We start from the raw sequence: 18,637 nt of genomic DNA, 5'->3' as shown, positions 1-18,637 counted from the left end.
GACAGACTGAAGCTGCCTTTGCCTTCACTTGGGAACTTTACAGCTTAACGAGGCCACAGAAACAAACCCCTCAGCAAGCGTTTTAAAGGCTTAGGACAGGCTTCTTTCCTTAAGCTAGAAGGCACCTGGAACAACGGGAAATTTCAGGGAAGGGATGGGAGGAGGAGGAAGTGACAGCCCCACCCGGCTCCATGATGATGGAAGGACGGCTCTAACACTCAGAGAAACATCAGGACCAGAACCCTAATGCTGGCCACTTGAAGGGCCTTGACTGACCTGAGGGAGATGGATCCCGGTGAGTACTAGCAATCTCTTTAACTTTTATGAGGTGTTAATTTCAGAGAGGGAGTGAGGCTGGGAAGGGAGGAGTGCAGAGAAGACCAGAAAGCCTGAACTGGTCATTCATGGTTCACTGTGGAGTCGTCTCCTTCCTCTCCTTTCCCCGCCTTCATTTGGGCTTGGAGCCCATTCAGACAGTCAAACATTTTCTTTCCTGAAGTTGTAGACCATCTTGCATTTAAAATTCAGAGCTGGAATGGCTTTGGGAAATTCAAGGAGAATATATAAGCACAACTTATTTAATAAACATGTTAACTAGTTACTGTCTCTTACTGATGGGTATTTATCTTTTAGTATTCATCCTTACAAACCATGATGCCCTGTTGGTGGAATTTTGCAAGGATGTGCAGGAGTATTTTATATGCAAAACTTCTAAAAGAATAAATGTTGGAGCCAGGGCAATGTCCACTTTAAGTTTTGATGGGTATCAACCGACTTTAAGCCTGATGAGTTTATAGTCTCACTCTATGGGGCAGCCCATCTCTGTATGCTCTGAACAAAACAGGGGATTGCTATTTCAAGCATTGTCAACAGATCAAAGGTGAATATCATTATGGTTTTAGTTTGCATTTTATGAGTATGACATGATGACTCTTTCTTTCATATTTATAGCTACATGAGCCAAAAGACTTAATGATTTAACCTGTGCAGTTAACCCAGGAACTGCTTTCTGGTCCATAGCAGCTATTGAAACTACTGTGCTTGGGGTATAAACAATTAAGCAGTGACATAGTCACCATTAAGTAAAAACATTTCAAGGAAGCAGTAAGTGATTAACTGAAAAATAGGTAGTTCCGAGCCTAAACAGCTGCAGAATATGGAAAGAGATCAGGTGGGTCCTGGGGCCAGTTACGTTCCAAGCTGCTGAGCTACCTGAGGGATTCAGTACTCTTTGTTTGCTTGTTTGTTACAAGTGGATGCCACTACATCCCAGTGGTGCTGGGAATTGACCCGGGAGCTTTGATAGGCTGGTGCTCTATCAACTGAGCCTCATCCAATGCCCCAGCTTCTGGGTTCTTTGGACGATGGAATGGAAACAGAGCTGTGGTTTTCATCATTGTTTGGCCCCTAGAGTCCTACAGAGAAGCCTGGATTGGGGGATGGCTCCCTAGTTCTTCTACTAGAGCAGCTCCTGTAAGGTCTGTTCATTTCTCTACGTGAAAAAAACAACACAAAAAATGTAGATGGCTGTCTGGAAGGAAGGATTCGTCTGACTTAGGACCACCTCCAGGCTAAGAACTAGGTGGTTTAGTCAAACTAAGTTTAAATGGTACCAAGTAGGTGACACTGGGCAAGTTATTTAACTTTACTAATCATCTTTCTATTTACCTGTCACGTGGAGTTGATAAAAGCTCTTGGATAGTTGTAGAGATGGTAGGCGCTAAGTGAACAGAGAGCCTGGAGGCCTCCTGACACTCACTAAACGTCAGCTACAGACCCAGCCACTGTGCCAGTTCCATGTTCTTAAGAGCCTATGCTGAACTTTGCTTGGAACACTGGTGTAGTGGAGACATAGCTTTAAGAAGAGAGCGTTAGGGAGGGTCTGGGCTGTCTAGACCTGGGCATGGCCCATTTGGGGGCCACAATGTGAGAAAGGCAGAGTTACTTCAGGAGGATCCAGGAGATAAGATGGGACTCTGTTGGAGCTACACTCTGGAGGACTCTGGGTCTTTGACCAAGAAGTTTGGATTTAACTTTTTTGCGAGGGGGGTGGGTGGGGGGTGGGAGTTCGAGACAGGGTTTCACTGTGTAGCCCTGGCTGTCCTGGAACTCACTCTGTAGACCAGACTGGCCTCGAACTCAGAAATCCCCCTGCCTCTGCCTCCCGAGTGCTAGGATTAAAGGAATGTGCCACCACACCGGGCTGGATTTAAACTTTTGAGTTATGAGAAATTTTAATTTTCTCACACTTAAATACCCACAGAACATTCTAGTAATCTCACTACATAGAAATAGCTTCAGAAAATTTTCCAGTTTGTAATCTTTATAATTTTTAAATTGTAATCTTTCTCGTTTTTTTTTTTAAGCTGAAGAAATGAAAAGGAGTGCAGGATGCATTGAGGTTGTCAAACCATTATAATAATGATAATGATAATAATGATGATGATGATGATGATAATAATAGGGGAAAGCAATCAAGCTAGCACAGCCACAGAGTGGGCCAAAAGGAAGGCTTGAATCCACCTGGAGCTTGGTGGCAGAGGCTGGGTCTCCTGCTGGCTCTTTCATATGGAACTTACCTTTAGTATCTCCACCTGGAGCGTCCCAGGCCTTGGCAATGGGTTCTTTTGTTGGCTCTGGTCTTCACCTACACTTGCAGGGGCCTTAGAAGGCCCTGCAAATCAAATGGTTTCAACACGTATTTATTAACTGCCACACACCATGGCGGCTGGTCCCTGGCACACATGGGTGGTCCCTCTACTGCTCTTCCGATCACCTGTATTTAACTCCCCATTAGCCTGTGACTTAGATCGTTTCGACAGAAGTCTTGCTGTCATCTCCACCCTTGGCTTTTCCCCTCTCTGGTCTGGGCTAAACACCACAGCTAAACTAATCCCAATGTACAGCTTTGATGAGTCGCTCCTGTTCAAAAACCCATCCTTAGTCAAAGTAACACTTCCCAAGAATAGAAACCTCTGTTCAAAACAAAAGCTTGATAAACTGAAAAAACTTGAAGGAATGAAACCTTTCCTATAATTATCAGTACCTTCTAGTTTACCTTTGGCATCTAGGGGGTGATTTCCCCTTATTCTTTGATCATGTGTGTGTGTGTATAAGTGCATATATAAGCACACATTTGCACTCATGTCTATCATGTACAGACAGAGGTTAGAGTGTGATGTTAAGTGTTTTTGATGATCAATCTACACCTCATATATCAAGTCAGGGTCTTTTCACTGAACCTAGAACTTGCTGATTCATCTAATCTGGCTAGCCAGCTTGTTCCAAGGATCCCCTGTCTCGAAAAGGTCTGTATGAATTTTATATTCCCATTGTTATATATGAGACAATCTACTTCCACATGTCTTCAACAAATATGATATTGTTATTATTATTAATATTTTAATAGATCAAATATAGATCCCATTATTCTTTTGGTTTGTCTTTAATTGTGATCCGAGTAAGGCCTAGCCTTAATGCTTGTAGACACATTTATATGTTTTGAACTACCTTGGCCCCTTGACTGTCCTTCTGATGCTGCCTTCCTTGAAGTTCGAGCACGCATGCACCTGTCCATTCAGCAAACATGATTTAGCACCTGGTTACCAGGGAAGGCAGGGGATGGTGAAGACTAAGGACAGACTCTGGAGCAAGCCTGCCTGGGTTTCAATTCCAGTTCTGACAAGAACATTCCTTCATATCAGGAACAATAGTAACACTCCATCATAGAGGATTTGTGAGATATAGATGATTTTGGACATGGATAATGGATTGGCTTGTAGTAAAACTTCTCTCAACACAACTATGGTTTTCTAAAATGCCTGGTTTCAGACATGGGGGAACCCAAGTTCAAGATGATCAAAGTCTCTGCTTTTGTGGGGCTAACTCTAGACGCTATTCCATCCTCTTTGGAAAATAAAGGTGTTATGAAAGCAAGCAGTCATAGGGTGGGGCATCTTCAGTGGCCAAAGAAAGACCCAAGCCTGATTGTGATGTCCTCAGAGCCAAGATCCAAGTGGAGGGAGGCAACCCCGCCCGAGAGCAGGGCTGGCTGGGGTTTTGGTTTCTCAGAGAATTCCTCCTAGGCAGACAACTGTTTTAATGTCTCCTCCCACCCCTTCTTAAGGCTGATAATACATCTGGATATAATTTCATCCTTTATGCCCTTGTCATCGTGTTAATGAAGTAAGCGCCAGGAGTCTTGTGTCTGAGGCTCACCTCTTCTTTTCTTCACACCATTAACGCCGCCGCTGATGGGACCACATCCAAGTCAGGCCTTGTGGGTGCTGACGTGTTTTTATAATTGATTCTACTGGATTTCCTGCATTGTTTAGCTTCTTCCTGATGCTCTCAGCTTCCCTTTCTGGCTTCGTTGGAAGCCTTTCCCTTTATTCTAAGTCATGTCTCCCTGACAGGAAAAGCCCTTGGGTGAGCCAACACATCATTACATTAAGTAGACTAAAAAGAAAGCTTAAGTGTCTGGTGGTGAATGTATTTCTTCATGCACACGGTCTTGGGCCTGAGAGAAGGCACCTTTCCTCTCTCCTTTGCTTCCCAAACTGGAAGAGGCCCGGGGAAACAGAGCCGGCTGCCTTTAGGGATTCTGCTTTAGCAGTGGCCAGACAGGAGCCAGGAAAGCCTGTCTCAGCCCTGTTCTCTCCTGTGAAGCACAGGTAAGGGCTCCTGAGGCCCTTCACTCCTCTTCAAGATACATTACCTTTCAAGGTAGGCGGGCCTCTGGAAGGCATAGGGTGGAGCACCTTCTTAGGAAGTTCAGGGGTCTTGTGTGAATGTTTCAGGTCCCTCAAAAATATGAGAGATAGAATCTCATATTTTTAACAGAATCTAGGCTGGCTGCTTTCAAACTTTTCACCATGGCCCCTAATTGGCACTGTGACACTTTTACAAATAAAAATCATCCTTGCTTTTCCTATGGTCCAAGTTTTGTGATCTGTCTTTCCTGTTTTTCTTATTGGTCACCTTTCTGCATGTGTGTGTGTGTGTGTGTGTGTGTGTGTGTGTGTGTGGTCCCTTGAATCTTAAGCACACAGGTGAAGATTAGAGGACAACCTTTAAGGAGTCAGTTCTCTCTCTCCAGCATGTAGGTCCCTGAGATCTTACCTAAGTTGCTATCAGTTGCATCAATCCCCCTTTTCCTTGCTTACACACTTGATCCCATAACCAGTGTCGCTAAAATGCCTTCCCAGCGGAAGACATAAGCAACATCCACCTCTTCTCCTAGAACTAAAGTCCCAGTGACAAACCGAGACAGGATTCAGACTGTTCACTCTGGGAAGCCAGTGAGTTTAATGGGCTTCCTTACAGGGCACAGTGAGAGGTTACTTTTAGGGGTGTGTGTGCTCCTCCTTGAACCGCCTGCACCTTAGCAGTGACATACACAGAGCCCTGCCCCCAGGCTTCCTTCACTCGTACACATACCATAACCCTTCGGGAAGGCCACCTGCAACTAAGGTAGAGTCACAGCAGATGGTAAGGAGTGGCTGGAGACCCAGGTGAGGGTCTCATGGCCCTCCTCACTTTCCCAGAAGGGGTGTAAATAGTCACCAAAGCCCACCTGGAGTAAATAACCCTTTTATATACAGGCACAGCCGAACTTTCTAGGATAGTGGTGGTTTGGCTTAGCGGATAGTTATTAGAAACCTACTAATAGGTTGGACTTGTTAGAGGGAAAAACCTAATGAATCTTTGTTGACAATGAATGCAATATGAACAGCAGCAGCAGGAACAGGGAATACATTCAAATCGAGCTACTACTCAGAGTAACTAAGAATTAATTACCAGGTACTTTTGTGAGACCAAGGTCCAAACAAATACCTCCCAGGCTGAAATAAGTCCAAAATTGAGAACATACCGTGTAGTGTGAGAGTTCTCTCTTAGTTAAAACAGTTTGCATGGTGCTAAAATTTAACTAAGAGGTAAGTCCAATGTTAGAGCGCCTTCAGATATCTACTAATTAAGGCCTCTATTTGCAATCAAGAGTAAGTTGCTGGTCTGATGTAGACTGCTTGTAACCCCCATCCACTGACCCCTTTAACTTGATGCATTATCCTTGCCTTCTTATCTTATCTTTTTATCAAATCTCTCACACCCTTATCTCCTCTATAAAAAGAACTTCAAGAAGCTTTTCAAGTGAGGGCTGCTCTCTGAAAACCTGACTTAGGGGAAGCAGTGGCTGACCAGCCCAGAGTGCACTCAAATACAGCTAACTTTGATTTGGACAATCCTGGATTCAGTCTTTTTTTTTCCCCAGGATTAACACTTCCTCTTTGTGTGTGGCTTAGTGCAGAGGTTCTCACACATGCATTCTTACTGAAGGCTGATATAAAACTTATGAAATAGAAACATGATCATCTCCCCATTTTTCAGATGAACACGCTAATATCTAGGACTCTTAGGTGACCTGTCCAAGCGACTTCTCAAGATGATAACCCATGGCTGAGTCACTGTAGAAGCCATACACTTGACTAGTATACTCGGAGAATCTTACAACTATACACTAGATATATATTCACAATGTCTTCTGCATAGACCTGAAATGAAACTGAGAATCAGAAAGTAAGCCCTAAGTAATCCACCGCCCCCATACCTAAAAGCAGGGACTTGCCTTTTAGCAAATGTCCAGCCTCCAGACAGCTCATTCACTTCATTCATAAAAATCCCAATATGTCTATTCATAAGCCAGCAGGATGATAGAAAGAGTAGCTTTCCATTATCTGGGATTTGCTTTGCCCTCCGGGACACCAATCCTCCAGCTCTGGTGTCTCCAGGATGGATGTCCTCCTTGTCTCTGGCTAGGACCTGCTGAATTGCCCTTTGAGGTTATCCTGAAGTTAGGAGGCAGAGAGGCAGAAAGGTTCCCTATAAATGACTCCAAGTGTCTCAGCTGGGCGGTGACCTGTCCTCCCTCCCCAAGTGGCAGCCTTGGAGCTCAGGTCTGTGGAACTGCAGATCCCCAGGAACAACAAGGACCACCACACTGAGGATTTGGGCTTGTCGAAGCTCATCCTGCGCCGTGGCCAGATCTTCATCTTAACGATAGTCTTCAGTCGGCCCTTCCAGCCCCAAAAGGACCATCTCACCTTTGTGGCTGAGACAGGTGAGCTCACTCTGCCCTCAGGTTCCCTCAAAACAGAAAGTTCCTGGGGGAGGGACTCTTGTCACCAGTCTCTGAGATGCCCTCCCCTCTCTTCTGGGGCCTCCAAGATCCTTATACCAGGTACTGTTGGTCCTTTTAAGGAAATATTTGTCTGGCTCAGCAAACTTTGATGTTTTAGCCACAACAGCCAACTTGTAAGTACACAGCATGGCATAAAACTCTCCAGACCTCATTTTAATTTTCATAGAAGACTTTAAGTTGGCACTACCATGCTCTCATTTTACAGATTAGAAGTGGAAAAACAAACAAACAATAACAAAAAAACAAAGGCCCAAAGATTTCTTTTGTTTTTTGTTTTTTGAGACTGGGTTTCTCTGTATAGCCCTGGATGTCCTTGGACTCACTATGTAGATCAGGCTGGCCTTTTAACTTACAGATCTGCCTGCCTCTGCCTCTTGACTGCTGGGATTGAGACTAAAGGCATGTGCCACCACCACCCAGCTGAGGCTCTAAAAATCTTAAGTGTCAGTAAAAGCCTTAAATCAAAGGGTTTTGTTTTGTTTTGTTTTGTTTTAGCAAATGTTGGGAGAAGATAGTGATTCTGTCAGGCCACAGGGAATCATTCACCACACTTATTTTACCATTTTTTAAATTATTACTTTTAAGTGTGTGTGTGCTCACACACTGGGAGGCTAGAGTGGGCATCAGATCCCCTGGAGCTGAAGTTAAGTGAATTCTGTCTTGTATGAAACTCAGGTCCTCTGCAAGAGCAGTGTGCGTGTTTAACTGCCGGGCCGCCATCCCTCCAGCTCCATCACAGACATTTGAGCTTTGTCTGGGATCCCCTTTCTCTCCTACTCAGGACCAGAGCCCACAGAGCTTCTGGGGACCCGAGCCACTTTCTTCCTCGCCCAGACCCGACCTGAGAACGTCTGGAGTGCTTCTGACTTCATCATTGGCAGCAACTCTCTCCAAGTCTCGATTTTCTCACCGGCTAGTGCGGTCATTGGCCACTACACACTGAAGCTAGAGATCTCTCAGGGCCAGGGTCCTGGTGTGACTTACCCACTGGGGAATTTCATCTTGCTTTTTAACCCATGGAGTACAGGTAGGGCTTGCTCCCAGCTTATAGAGCTAACTCATTGCATTGGAATTTTCTCTCGGGTTCTTTTGGCAAAGCCTGGCAGACAATCATTGCATATCTGTGCAATGTAATACTATGTGCTGAAACAAAAATTTAACTTTGTTTATGTGTACACCTACATGTGTGAAGGTCGGCTTGTGCATGTGTGCACCTACTATGTGTGAAGTCAGCTTGTGGATGTGTGCACTGACTGCCATGGTGAAGGTCAGATTGTGGGAGTTGGTGCCAGTATGTGGATCTCAGAGCTTGACCTCAGGTTACCAGGGTTAGCAGTAAGGTGCTTTCACCTGCTCAGTCCTCTTAGCAGCCCTAAACATCTTTTTACATTTTTTTCTTTTGTGACATGGGGTCTTGCTGAGTTTGTCTAAGCTAGTATTAAATTCACAATCCTCTGTCTTGGCCTCCTGAGTGTTGAAACTATAGGCATGCTGCGACAGACCCGCCTGCAAAAATCACTTATAAAGTTTGGGGTTTTGGTTTGTTTGTTTTGTCTTGTTGTTTTGAGATGGGCATTCAATACATAGTCCTACTGTCCCAGAACTCACTCTGCAGATTCACAGGTTATTTTCAAATTCACAGAAATCCACCTGTGTCTGCCTCCCTAATGCTGGGATTAAAGTGTGCAACACCACATTAGTCCCACAAAGATTTTTTTTTTATTTTACTATATATATAAGTCTCTTACTATAAGTGTCTTACTCGCATGTGTATATTGCGTTTGTGTACTATGTGCGTGCTTGGTGCCCATGAAGTTCAAAAGTGGGTGTCGTCCCACAAAGAATTTTTTTAAAATGGTTTATTTACTGTTATTTTATGTGCATTGGTGTTTGGACTGAATGTCTGTGTGAGGGTATCAGATCCCCTGGTACTGGTGTTATAGATGTGAGCTGCCATGTGGGTGTTGGGAATTGAATCTAGGTCTTTTGGAAGAGCAGCCAGTACTCTTAAACACGGAGCTATCTCTTCAGTCTCCCACAAAGAATTTCTAATAACACGATGAAAATATCCATACTGTAACATTAAGTGAGGTAATTTAGTAAGTGGGATTCAATTTGATTCTAACTAATTACACATATGCATACGGCAAGAGAATAGAATATACTAAAAAGTAATGCTGGGCATTTCTAAGTATTGGGAATGAGTGACTTTTTTCTGTATTTCCCAAAAGTCTGGAGTTATCTTATAATTTTCATAATCTATATTTTTTTATAGCATAGATTTTGTTACTAGCCTCTGGAGAAGCGCATGGCTGGGTTTTAAGAGGGTCTAGTCATAACCTCTGTTGCCCGAGGTCAGCCACTGGCTTTCTGTTTCAGAAGGATGCTATCACTTCCATGATGTTTTTATTTCATGCTTGTCCTTCCCCTTGTGAGTTTCTTTTTTCTCTCCACTCCTCTTTTCTGCCCAGAGGATGATGTCTACCTGCCAAGTGAAACACTACTGCGGGAGTATATCATGAGCGACTACGGCTTTATCTACAAGGGTCAAACAAATTCCATTACCTCCAGGCCTTGGAACTATGGGCAGGTAACACCACCTCCTGGAGGGAGGATGGGCTTGCTGGGGGCTGTTAGCAAACAAAGGGCACTGTGCGAGGTGCTGGCCAGTTTCCCATCCAGCGAGAGGGGCAAGCAAAGAAAAGATGGCTTTCCTTCCAAGGTTTTTATGCTATTCTAAGAAAGCATGATGAGAGCCAACCCACGACTATAATGAATGTTTATGTACCAGTTATCAGCCCCACTAGGGGCCAGCCTTTCATTCTTCTATGATTTGAAAGCAGCAGCCCGTGAGGCAAGATCTCCTACCACTTCATTTGAAAACAACTTTTTTTGTGTGTGTTTGGGTGTTTTACCTGTGTGCATGTCTGTGTACCAGGTGTATGCCTAGTGCCCAAGGAAGCCAGAAAAAGGCTATGATTCCCTGAGATTGCAGTTACAGAAGATTATGTATTAGTGACTTTAAAATTTTTTTTTTTTAAAATAAGAGTGTATCTGTTTTCCTCTTAATCTATCTAGCTCCTAAATATTTGAGACTGGTCTATTATATCTATTTAACAAGCTTTAATGATGGCACAACAACTGAGCAGTGTTATTCTAAACTAATCTGGCTACCCACCCCCTACCCCCACCTCCCACCCCCACCCCTGACAGCTCGGGGCTCCAGGTGTTTTCTCTTGGTCTCTCTGGGACTCTCTCCCTGTGGCTAATCTCCACTTCCTCTCTCTTGCTACCTATCCCCTGGCTGGGCAGAAGCCCAACCCTATTCTGTCCCCTGCTCAGTCATTGGTTGATCAGCTAGCTTTATTGGCCAATCAGGGAATAATTGGGGAGCAATGTTTACACAACACTGAGACAAGAGATTCTCAGAATGAGGACTGCAACCAAATATGGGGGCACAGAAATCAGCATTTAATAACACAAGGATAATCTTTACACAGTACACAATAACATTATGCCTCCAATCATGAGTCACCATGAGGGTGCTGAGAATCAAACTCAGGTCCTCTGGAAGAGCAGATAGTGCTCTTAACTGCGAAGCAATCTCTCCAGACTTTCTCCTACTGCTTTAATTTTTAAAATTAAATTAATTTTACTTATTTATGTGTGTATATGGATTGGCATAAACATGCCATAGCACATATGAAAGTCAGAGAACAACGTGGAATCATTTCCCTCCTACTGTCATGTGAGCCCTGGCGACCGCTGTCATCAGGTTTGGTGGAAGGCTCTTTGCCACACTGGGCCATCATCATCTATCCATCCCACCCTCATCCTGGTACTTTTGGTTTTGGTTTGTTGTTGTTGTTGTTGTTTGTTTGTTTGTTGAGAAATCAAGGGTTTCTCTCTGTAGCCCAGGCTGTCCTGGAACTCTCTCTAGACCAGGCTGGCCTTGAACTCAGAGATCTGCCTATATGCACGTGGGATTAAAGGCATGTATCACCACTGCCTGGTTTTGTTTACATTTTTTGTTAGTTTGTTTGGTTGGTTTTTCAAGATATGGTTTCACTGTGTAGCCCTTGTTGCCCTGAAACTCTCTCTCTTTAGATCAGGCTGGCCTTGAACTCTCAGCGATCCTCCTGTTTCTGCCTCCCAAGCCCTGGGATGAAAGGCACACTCTTCCTCAGCAAAGGTGCACCACCTCCTCGGGGCTTGCTTACGGTTTTTAAGGCAGTTTCTCCCTGACTTGGTTTCCCAGGTTAACCTTAACTTCCCATAGAGCGCAGACTGGCCTTAAATGTGAAATCCCCCTGTCTCTACACTGCAACACTACTATTTTTGTATAACTCACCATAAAAGATTCTTTTCATGCTTTAAAACTGATGGAAAGAATTTTAAAGAAACACTATTTTGAGACTTTAGACAGCATGTGAAGTTTAAATCTTGGTATCCATACCCTGCTCTTGCCCTGTGTCATGAGCTCAGCGTTTTATAGATGGGGTATGTGTTGGGGTGGGACAGCTCAGAGCCCGAGATCTGGGCCTGGGCCTGGGTAGGCGCTGAGTTGGTTCGCCTGCCAGCTCTCCTGTGCTTGTGCCACCAGGGCCAGCTCCACTGTGCTACCCAGGTATGGTGCAGAGCCTGCTCTCCCGAGTGCTGCAGCAGGCAAGCTGCCCTAGCGTTTTGAATCTGGGGCTTCAAAACTCTTCTCTCCCATTTTCTCAAATCTTTGCATTTCCATCAAGAGTCACACAGCTTAATTTTTTGCACTTAAGAGCACTGGCTGCTCTTTCAGAGGACCCGGGTTCAATTCCTAGCACCCACATGGCAGCTCACAACCATCTGTAACTGGAGTTCAAGGGAATCTGATGCCCTCTCACAGGCATGCATACAGGCAAAACACGAATGCACATGAAATACTAACAAACAAATATGACTTCTGATTCTAATACATTTCCAGTTTGATTTATATCCAATATGTGATTGTGTCTCACGATAAGGCCCCAATGTCCCCATCGCACAAACACATCACCTCTTACAAGCTTGTTAAGGCCCAAGTTTCTGGACTCTACACATGTTTTGCTTTTCTCTGATCTCGCCCTGAAATGCCTTGAAGTTTGAAGGGGACATCGTCGATATCTGCTTTGAGATCCTGAACAAGAGCCTCTATTTTCTAAAGAACCCATCCAAAGACCACTCTCAGAGAAACAACGTGGTGTATGTGTGCAGGGTGGTAAGCGCCATGGTAAGAATGGAAGCTTCCTGCCCCTGCCTGGGGACAGCCTGGTCATCTCCTGAATGTTGTACGTACTGCCTGTCTGCCCTTTGCAGATCAACAGCAATGACGACAGTGGTGTGCTTCAGGGGAACTGGGGAGAGGATTACTCCCAGGGCACCAGCCCTCTGGAATGGAACGGCAGCGTGGCCATCTTGCGGCAGTGGTCAGCCAAGGGCGGGCAGCCTGTGAAATATGGACAGTGTTGGGTCTTTGCTTCTGTTATGTGCACGGGTGAGTGAAGCCTCACCCATTGATTCTTCCTGATTTCCCCTTCAGACCAGGCCATGATAATACCTACTCTCAGAGTCCATTGCAGCTCCTGAAAGGTCTAGAGTTCACCAATGGTCCATGGCTAAGGCGCAGTGTGTACCTGAGTTCATTACCTGCCAGTCTTTGCAATCATTTCATCTTCTCTTTGATGAAGACTATTAACAGTGGATACCTGAGCATGGTGGAGCATGCTTCTAATCCTAGCATTTGAGAGGTGGGAGCAGTTGGATCAGGAGCTTCCTTGGTTACATAGGGAGTTAGGCTAAGCTACACTAGATGAGATCTTGCCTGAAGAGATAGACAGACAGACAAAATGGTGGCCATTTGGATAGAACAACTTGCAGTCCCTACAAAGGCAGAACCCTTCTTCCTACCACCTGCTCAGCTCAAGATGAGTCTGCAGTGGGCCAACAGGTGGAAGATGGAGCTGCGAGTAGGTATATGCCAGATTGCCTGACCGCACACCTAGACCTCCCCAAGAGACTTGACTTATAGTTAGAGTTTTGCTGCCTTGCTAACTATCTTTTGAGGATCAGGGGCACTTTACTCAGCTGAATGCATTCTCAACTGTTTAGAATGCAGTGCCAAATTCTTGGCCCAAGTATCTGGAAAGATGGAGAGCCTAGAGTACCTGTCTCCCTCATGCAAAGCAGAGCTTCCATAGGGCTATCTGCTCACACCCTGTGCTAGGTGTTTGCTGAGACTCCCTAAGAGAAGGGGGTGGGACATGGGATAAGAACAGGCTGCTGTTTATGACTGACTCTCTGAGGGGAAGCATAGTCTTAGAGTTAGGTTCTGGGGCCTCAGATGCAGAGATATAAATCTGAGTAGACATCAGGAGACCTTATCAGCTTACTCGTGAGGTGAGGCTGTGACTACTCTGGCCTCCTGTAGGCCCCATTCTGCCTTGGCCTCAGTTGTAGCCACGTGGTCGTTACGACATTCACCCTGGACCTTCTGATCCTAGGAAGAGCAGGAAAAGGACTAGACCCATCACTTAGGCCCCTCTCCAAGTCCTTCTGTCCTCACAGGCCACAGAGTGTCGGGGATGTTGAATAGAGAGAACCATTAATCTGCCTTTGGCTACCTGCAGGCCAGGTTTGAGTCTGTTTATCCTGCAGGTGTGTGGAAAGTCCAGACGCAGTGCTGGAGAAGACACCGAACTGTGACAGGTGGTTCTGCTGGGGGCTTTTCAGTGCATGGAGACAGAAAGACTCTTATTCTTATTCCTTTTACTTAAAAATCAAGCAAGCAAACAGACAAACCAAAACAACATTGTGACCTTCTCAGCATCCCCATTAGACACTGTCTGTTCTCCTAGGAAGAGTGAGTAGAACAGACATCCTCTGAACTTACCATACTGACAGGGGTGAGGACCTAGCCCCAAGACATGCTCGGCTCTTGACTACACCTGGTTGTAGGCAGTTAGTAGGTGTGTAAGCATGGGAGAAGCTTGCCTGGTTGCAGGCAGTTAGTAGGTGTGTAAGCATGGGATAATGTCTGCTATGAGCAATCACAGCTTTACGTACCTGAGGAGCCACAAGAGGGAGCTACTGGCTTATCAAAGACGGTAAGCAGTTCTTAATCTCTGCTCTCACCCACTGTATTTCTACAGAAAATGGATGTTCTATCTATAGCCACTCTCTTACTGTTTAGCTATTTATATAGGATGCAGTGCTGAAGAATGAACTCAGAACCTTGTACATGCCAGGCCAGCACTCTGCCGCTTAGCTACATGCCCAGCCCTCTAATTTTCATCTTTCTTTCAACTCTTTTAAGTAGAGTGACAGATTCAGAATTTCAGAACTGAAAGCCAGGCAGTTCAGCTCTTCACTTTCTTACTTACAAGGAGACTAACCAGAGAAGTTAAGCTGCGTACTCCAGGTCACACAGTTTCTCTTTTGAAACTGGTCAACTTTTTTTTTCCTTTTAAAATTCTCATGTGTTTTGGTCTCATTGCTTTTGACTTGGAGAGCTGCTGAGAAAAAAAAAAAGAGCAGGGAAGGGGAAGTTAATTATTGTTTTAAGTTGCACACAAATGATTTTTTCCACTTTGTGGATGGATGCCACTGGTAGGCCAGTAAACAGGTGGGCAGGTGGGTAGGTGGGCAGGTGGGTAGGTGGGCAGGTGAGCAGATGGGCAGGTGGGTAGGTGGGCAGGTGGGTAGGTGGGCAGGTGAGCAGATGGGCAGGTGGGTAGGTGGGCAGGTGGGTAGGTGGGCAGGTGAGCAGATGGGCAGGTGGGTAGGTGGGCAGGTGGGTAGGTGGGCAGGTGAGCAGATGGGCAGGTGGGTAGGTGGGCAGGTAAACAGGTGGGCAGGTGAGCAGGTGGGCAGGTGAGCAGGTGGGCAAGAGCTTCTCTTTGTCCACCCTTTGGGAATAAAACAGTTGCTGCAAGTTTGAAGGTGAGAAACTGTGCACGAAAAGGTCATAATTCTGCCTGACATGAGCTCAGCCATTTCTCTTTCCTCTCTGTAGTAATGAGATGCTTAGGTGTCCCAACCCGAGTCGTTTCCAATTTCCATTCTGCACACAACACAGATGGGAACTTGACCATCGACACCTACTATGATCGAACCGCAGAAATGCTGACGGCTCAGAGGCCAGACAAAATCTGGTAAGAGGTTTAGTTTGTAACAGCTCAGCACTGTCCCAGGTAGGGGATGAAACGGATTCGCTTGCCTTGGATGTGTGACTGTCCTGTAATACCTTTTTGGTGATGCTTAGAGAAGAATTCCTTGGCCTAGGAGGCTGATCTGGCTAATTAGATCACCAAAGGAAACTAGTTCAGACATCTTAGGCAATGGAATATCGTCCTGCACTCTTGGGACATGTGAACAGCTGTGTGTCACTGGCCTTTCCGAGGCTTTGGTTGTTAGCAGTCAGTCTCCCACACCCCCAGGAGGCAAAGCCAGGACTTACTGGTCTATATTTCTCTGCTTAGCTCCTGAGTCTGGCTTTCTCTGTGGGGCTAGGGCAGAGGGAGCTTTATCTATGCATCTCGGTTCTCTTCCTCCCTGCCCCACCCTGGGTCTGCTTTCCTGCTCTCTTTCCTATTAATTTCCAGGTGTGAGAAACAGACCTCAAGCTCCCCGTCCCCAAGCTCTGCCTAATGTTTGGCTGTGGGTCTCTGCATCTGTTTCCATCATTTGCTAGGTGAAGTGTTTCTGATGACAATTGGCAATTACTTTTTTAAAATTCTGTTTTCTCTTTTGCTGCCTGCAGCTTTTTATTCATTTGCATACAATTTTATAAATTTTATATATCATAGTTAAAAACTCATTTACATGTATTTTATTTTATTGCCTGGTACTATGTTATATAATGACATTTTAAAAATTATTTATTTTATTTCCTTGTATAATTGAAGTCTTCACACCTTTTCAAGGAAACTTCTCTTTGCAACAGGTGGAGACCAGTACAGAAAACCACAGCCAATCAAAATGCAGAGTTGTGGAGCTTAGTCCCAACAGATACATAAGAGTGTTTTTAACAAGTTATATTATATTATATTATATTATATTATATTAAGCACATTCCTCCCAGACCCTGGCCTCATCCTTTTCCCCTTCTCTTGTCCCCTTTGCTCCCCTAGACAGTTTCACTTGTATTTTCACATATGTGTGTATGTATATAATATATACATGTAACTTTTATGTATCTATAAAAATCTAATGGCTGGCAAGATTGCTCAGTGGGTAAAGATGCTTTTTGCGGAGAGACCCAGAACCTACAAGGAGGAAGGAAAGAACTGTCTCCCAAAAGTTGTCCTCTGACCTCCACACCTGTGGGTATGCACACTCCCTCCCAAGACAAATAAATGTCAAAAGATTAAAATCTAAGAACTACATTTGAGCGAAGCGATGACGTTTGTTTTTCTGACACTGGCGTAACTTACTTAGCGTAGTTGTTCTCAGGCGCTTCTATTTTTCTACAGAAACAAGACTTTGTTTCTCCTTTGCTGATGGTGACAGGGTCATTTCCACAGATTGCTTTTAGCAGTATAGCCAATTTTATGATATTAATTCTTTAATTTCCTTCTTCAGTGTTAAAGTTTTCATTGTAGAACTCTTATTTCCTTGATTAGATTTATTCCAATATACATATGTTTTTGAGGCCACTGTGAATAGGATTTTCCCTTTATCTATTTATTTACTTATCATTTATCTATTTATTTACTTATCATTTATCTATCTATTTATTTACTACTTACTTATTTATTTGTGAGACACAGTCTCTCTATGTAGTCCTGGCTGCCCTGGAACTCTCTTTGTAGCCCAGGCTAGTCCCCAACTCACAGAGATCCACCTATCTCTGCCTCTTAACTATTGGGATCACACTCATGCACCACTGACTCCTAGATTGCTTTCTCTATCATAATTACTTTCTAATACAAAGTAGAAGAAAATAGAATTGTAAGCAAAGGCTGTAAAGTACTCTGCACGATGTCTGGTGCCTGAGAAACCTTCAGGCATCAGGAAATACAAGCTGCGGCTCCTTCCCCTGTCTACAGGAACTTCCACGTCTGGAACGAGTGCTGGATGCTCAGGAAAGACCTTCCACCGGGGTACAACGGCTGGCAGGTTCTGGACCCCACCCCCCAGCAAACCAGCAGTGGTGCGTAGGGGATCGTGTGCAGGGGCCAGGCTCTCTAGGAAGCCAATGAGAATGAGCACCCACATAGCCAGAGGGGTACGGCCATTTCCCACTTCCCTTACTTCTCAGGGTTATAGCCTAGACTGTGTCAGGTCCCGGGTATAACTTTGCCACCGACATTGAGATCTCTGGGATGAGCAGTGAGCATGTCCATTCTTTCTTTGCCTGTAAAGTCAGGAAGATGGTATGAGGGTCAGACAAATTAGTACACATAAGTGAATTTGGTAAACTGGAGAAGGCTCTGGTGTCATTTCTCATCACCTCCCATGGCCAGAACCCACTGTCTCGGGCCCATGTATCTGAAGGCATCCACGTCCCACAATTTCTGTTTTCTCTACAGGGTTGTTCTGCTGTGGCCCTGCCTCTGTGAAAGCCATCAAGGAAGGGGACATCCAGCTACCCTATGATACCCCTTTTGTGTATGCAGAGGTGAACGCTGATGAGGTCGTTTGGCTTTTTGAGGGTGGCCAGGTCCAGGAGATCCTGGCCCATAACACCAGTTACATTGGGAAAGCAATTAGCACCAAGATGGTAGGGTCAGATGCGCGCCTGGACATCACCAGTTCCTACAAGTATCCAGAAGGTGCCTGGGCCTTGGGTCTGGGAGGGAGTGTGTATATCACTGACCACAGATTAGAGCACCACTACCTCCCTCCCCCTTAGACAAACTCCCAGGGGACTGGGAGGATTTTTAGATCCTGGGTATTTGATCCTGGAATAGATTTGCCTAGATTTAGCAGATAAAAATATAGAATGCGCAATTAAATCTGAATTCCAGATACATTAAGACAAATAATTATTATTATAAATATGTCTCAAGTGACATCTTTAATTTTTAATTACATGTATTTATTGTGTACATGTATAGATGTGCATACATGCATGTTGGTAGGAACATGTATCCCAGTGGTGTGTGTGTGTGTGTGTGTGTGTGTGTGTGTGTAGGTCAGAGGACAACTTATGGAGGTTGGTTTTCTTCTTCCATTACTTGGAGACTGAACTCATATGAAGCTTGATAGTGGATGTCTTTTTCCACTAAGCCATCATGTCAACCCTGTATGAGATATCCTTCTGCTAAAAAGAAATCACTGTTTATCTGAAATTCAAATGAATTGGATAGTTTATAGTGTGTTCCAAATATTGCATCTAATTTTTTAGTTTAATTTAATATAAGATTTATTTATTTTATGTATATGAGTACAATGTAGCTGTCCTCAGACACACCAGAAGAGGGC

General features: G+C 44.7%; 1 protein-coding gene across 1 annotated transcript in view; it reads left to right on the top strand.

Annotated features, from left to right (window-relative positions):
- Positions 1-285: 285 nt before the first annotated feature.
- Positions 286-18,637, top strand: part of Tgm7 (transglutaminase 7) — a 22,492-nt gene continuing 4,140 nt past the window's right edge. The window contains exons 1-9 of the mRNA XM_021157052.1: positions 286-295; positions 6,935-7,117; positions 7,980-8,225; positions 9,670-9,788; positions 12,315-12,443; positions 12,530-12,707; positions 15,225-15,363; positions 17,260-17,363; positions 17,743-17,985. Coding sequence (XP_021012711.1) covers positions 286-295; positions 6,935-7,117; positions 7,980-8,225; positions 9,670-9,788; positions 12,315-12,443; positions 12,530-12,707; positions 15,225-15,363; positions 17,260-17,363; positions 17,743-17,985 — 1,351 coding nt within the window. The remainder of the gene's footprint in view (positions 296-6,934; positions 7,118-7,979; positions 8,226-9,669; positions 9,789-12,314; positions 12,444-12,529; positions 12,708-15,224; positions 15,364-17,259; positions 17,364-17,742; positions 17,986-18,637) is intronic.

The sequence above is a fragment of the Mus caroli genome, chromosome 2 (genome assembly GCF_900094665.2).
Source record: "Mus caroli chromosome 2, CAROLI_EIJ_v1.1, whole genome shotgun sequence".
Classification (NCBI taxonomy): domain Eukaryota; kingdom Metazoa; phylum Chordata; class Mammalia; order Rodentia; family Muridae; genus Mus; species Mus caroli.
The sequence above is the reverse complement of the archived record's forward strand: the minus strand, read 5'-3'. Positions and strand labels throughout refer to the sequence as shown.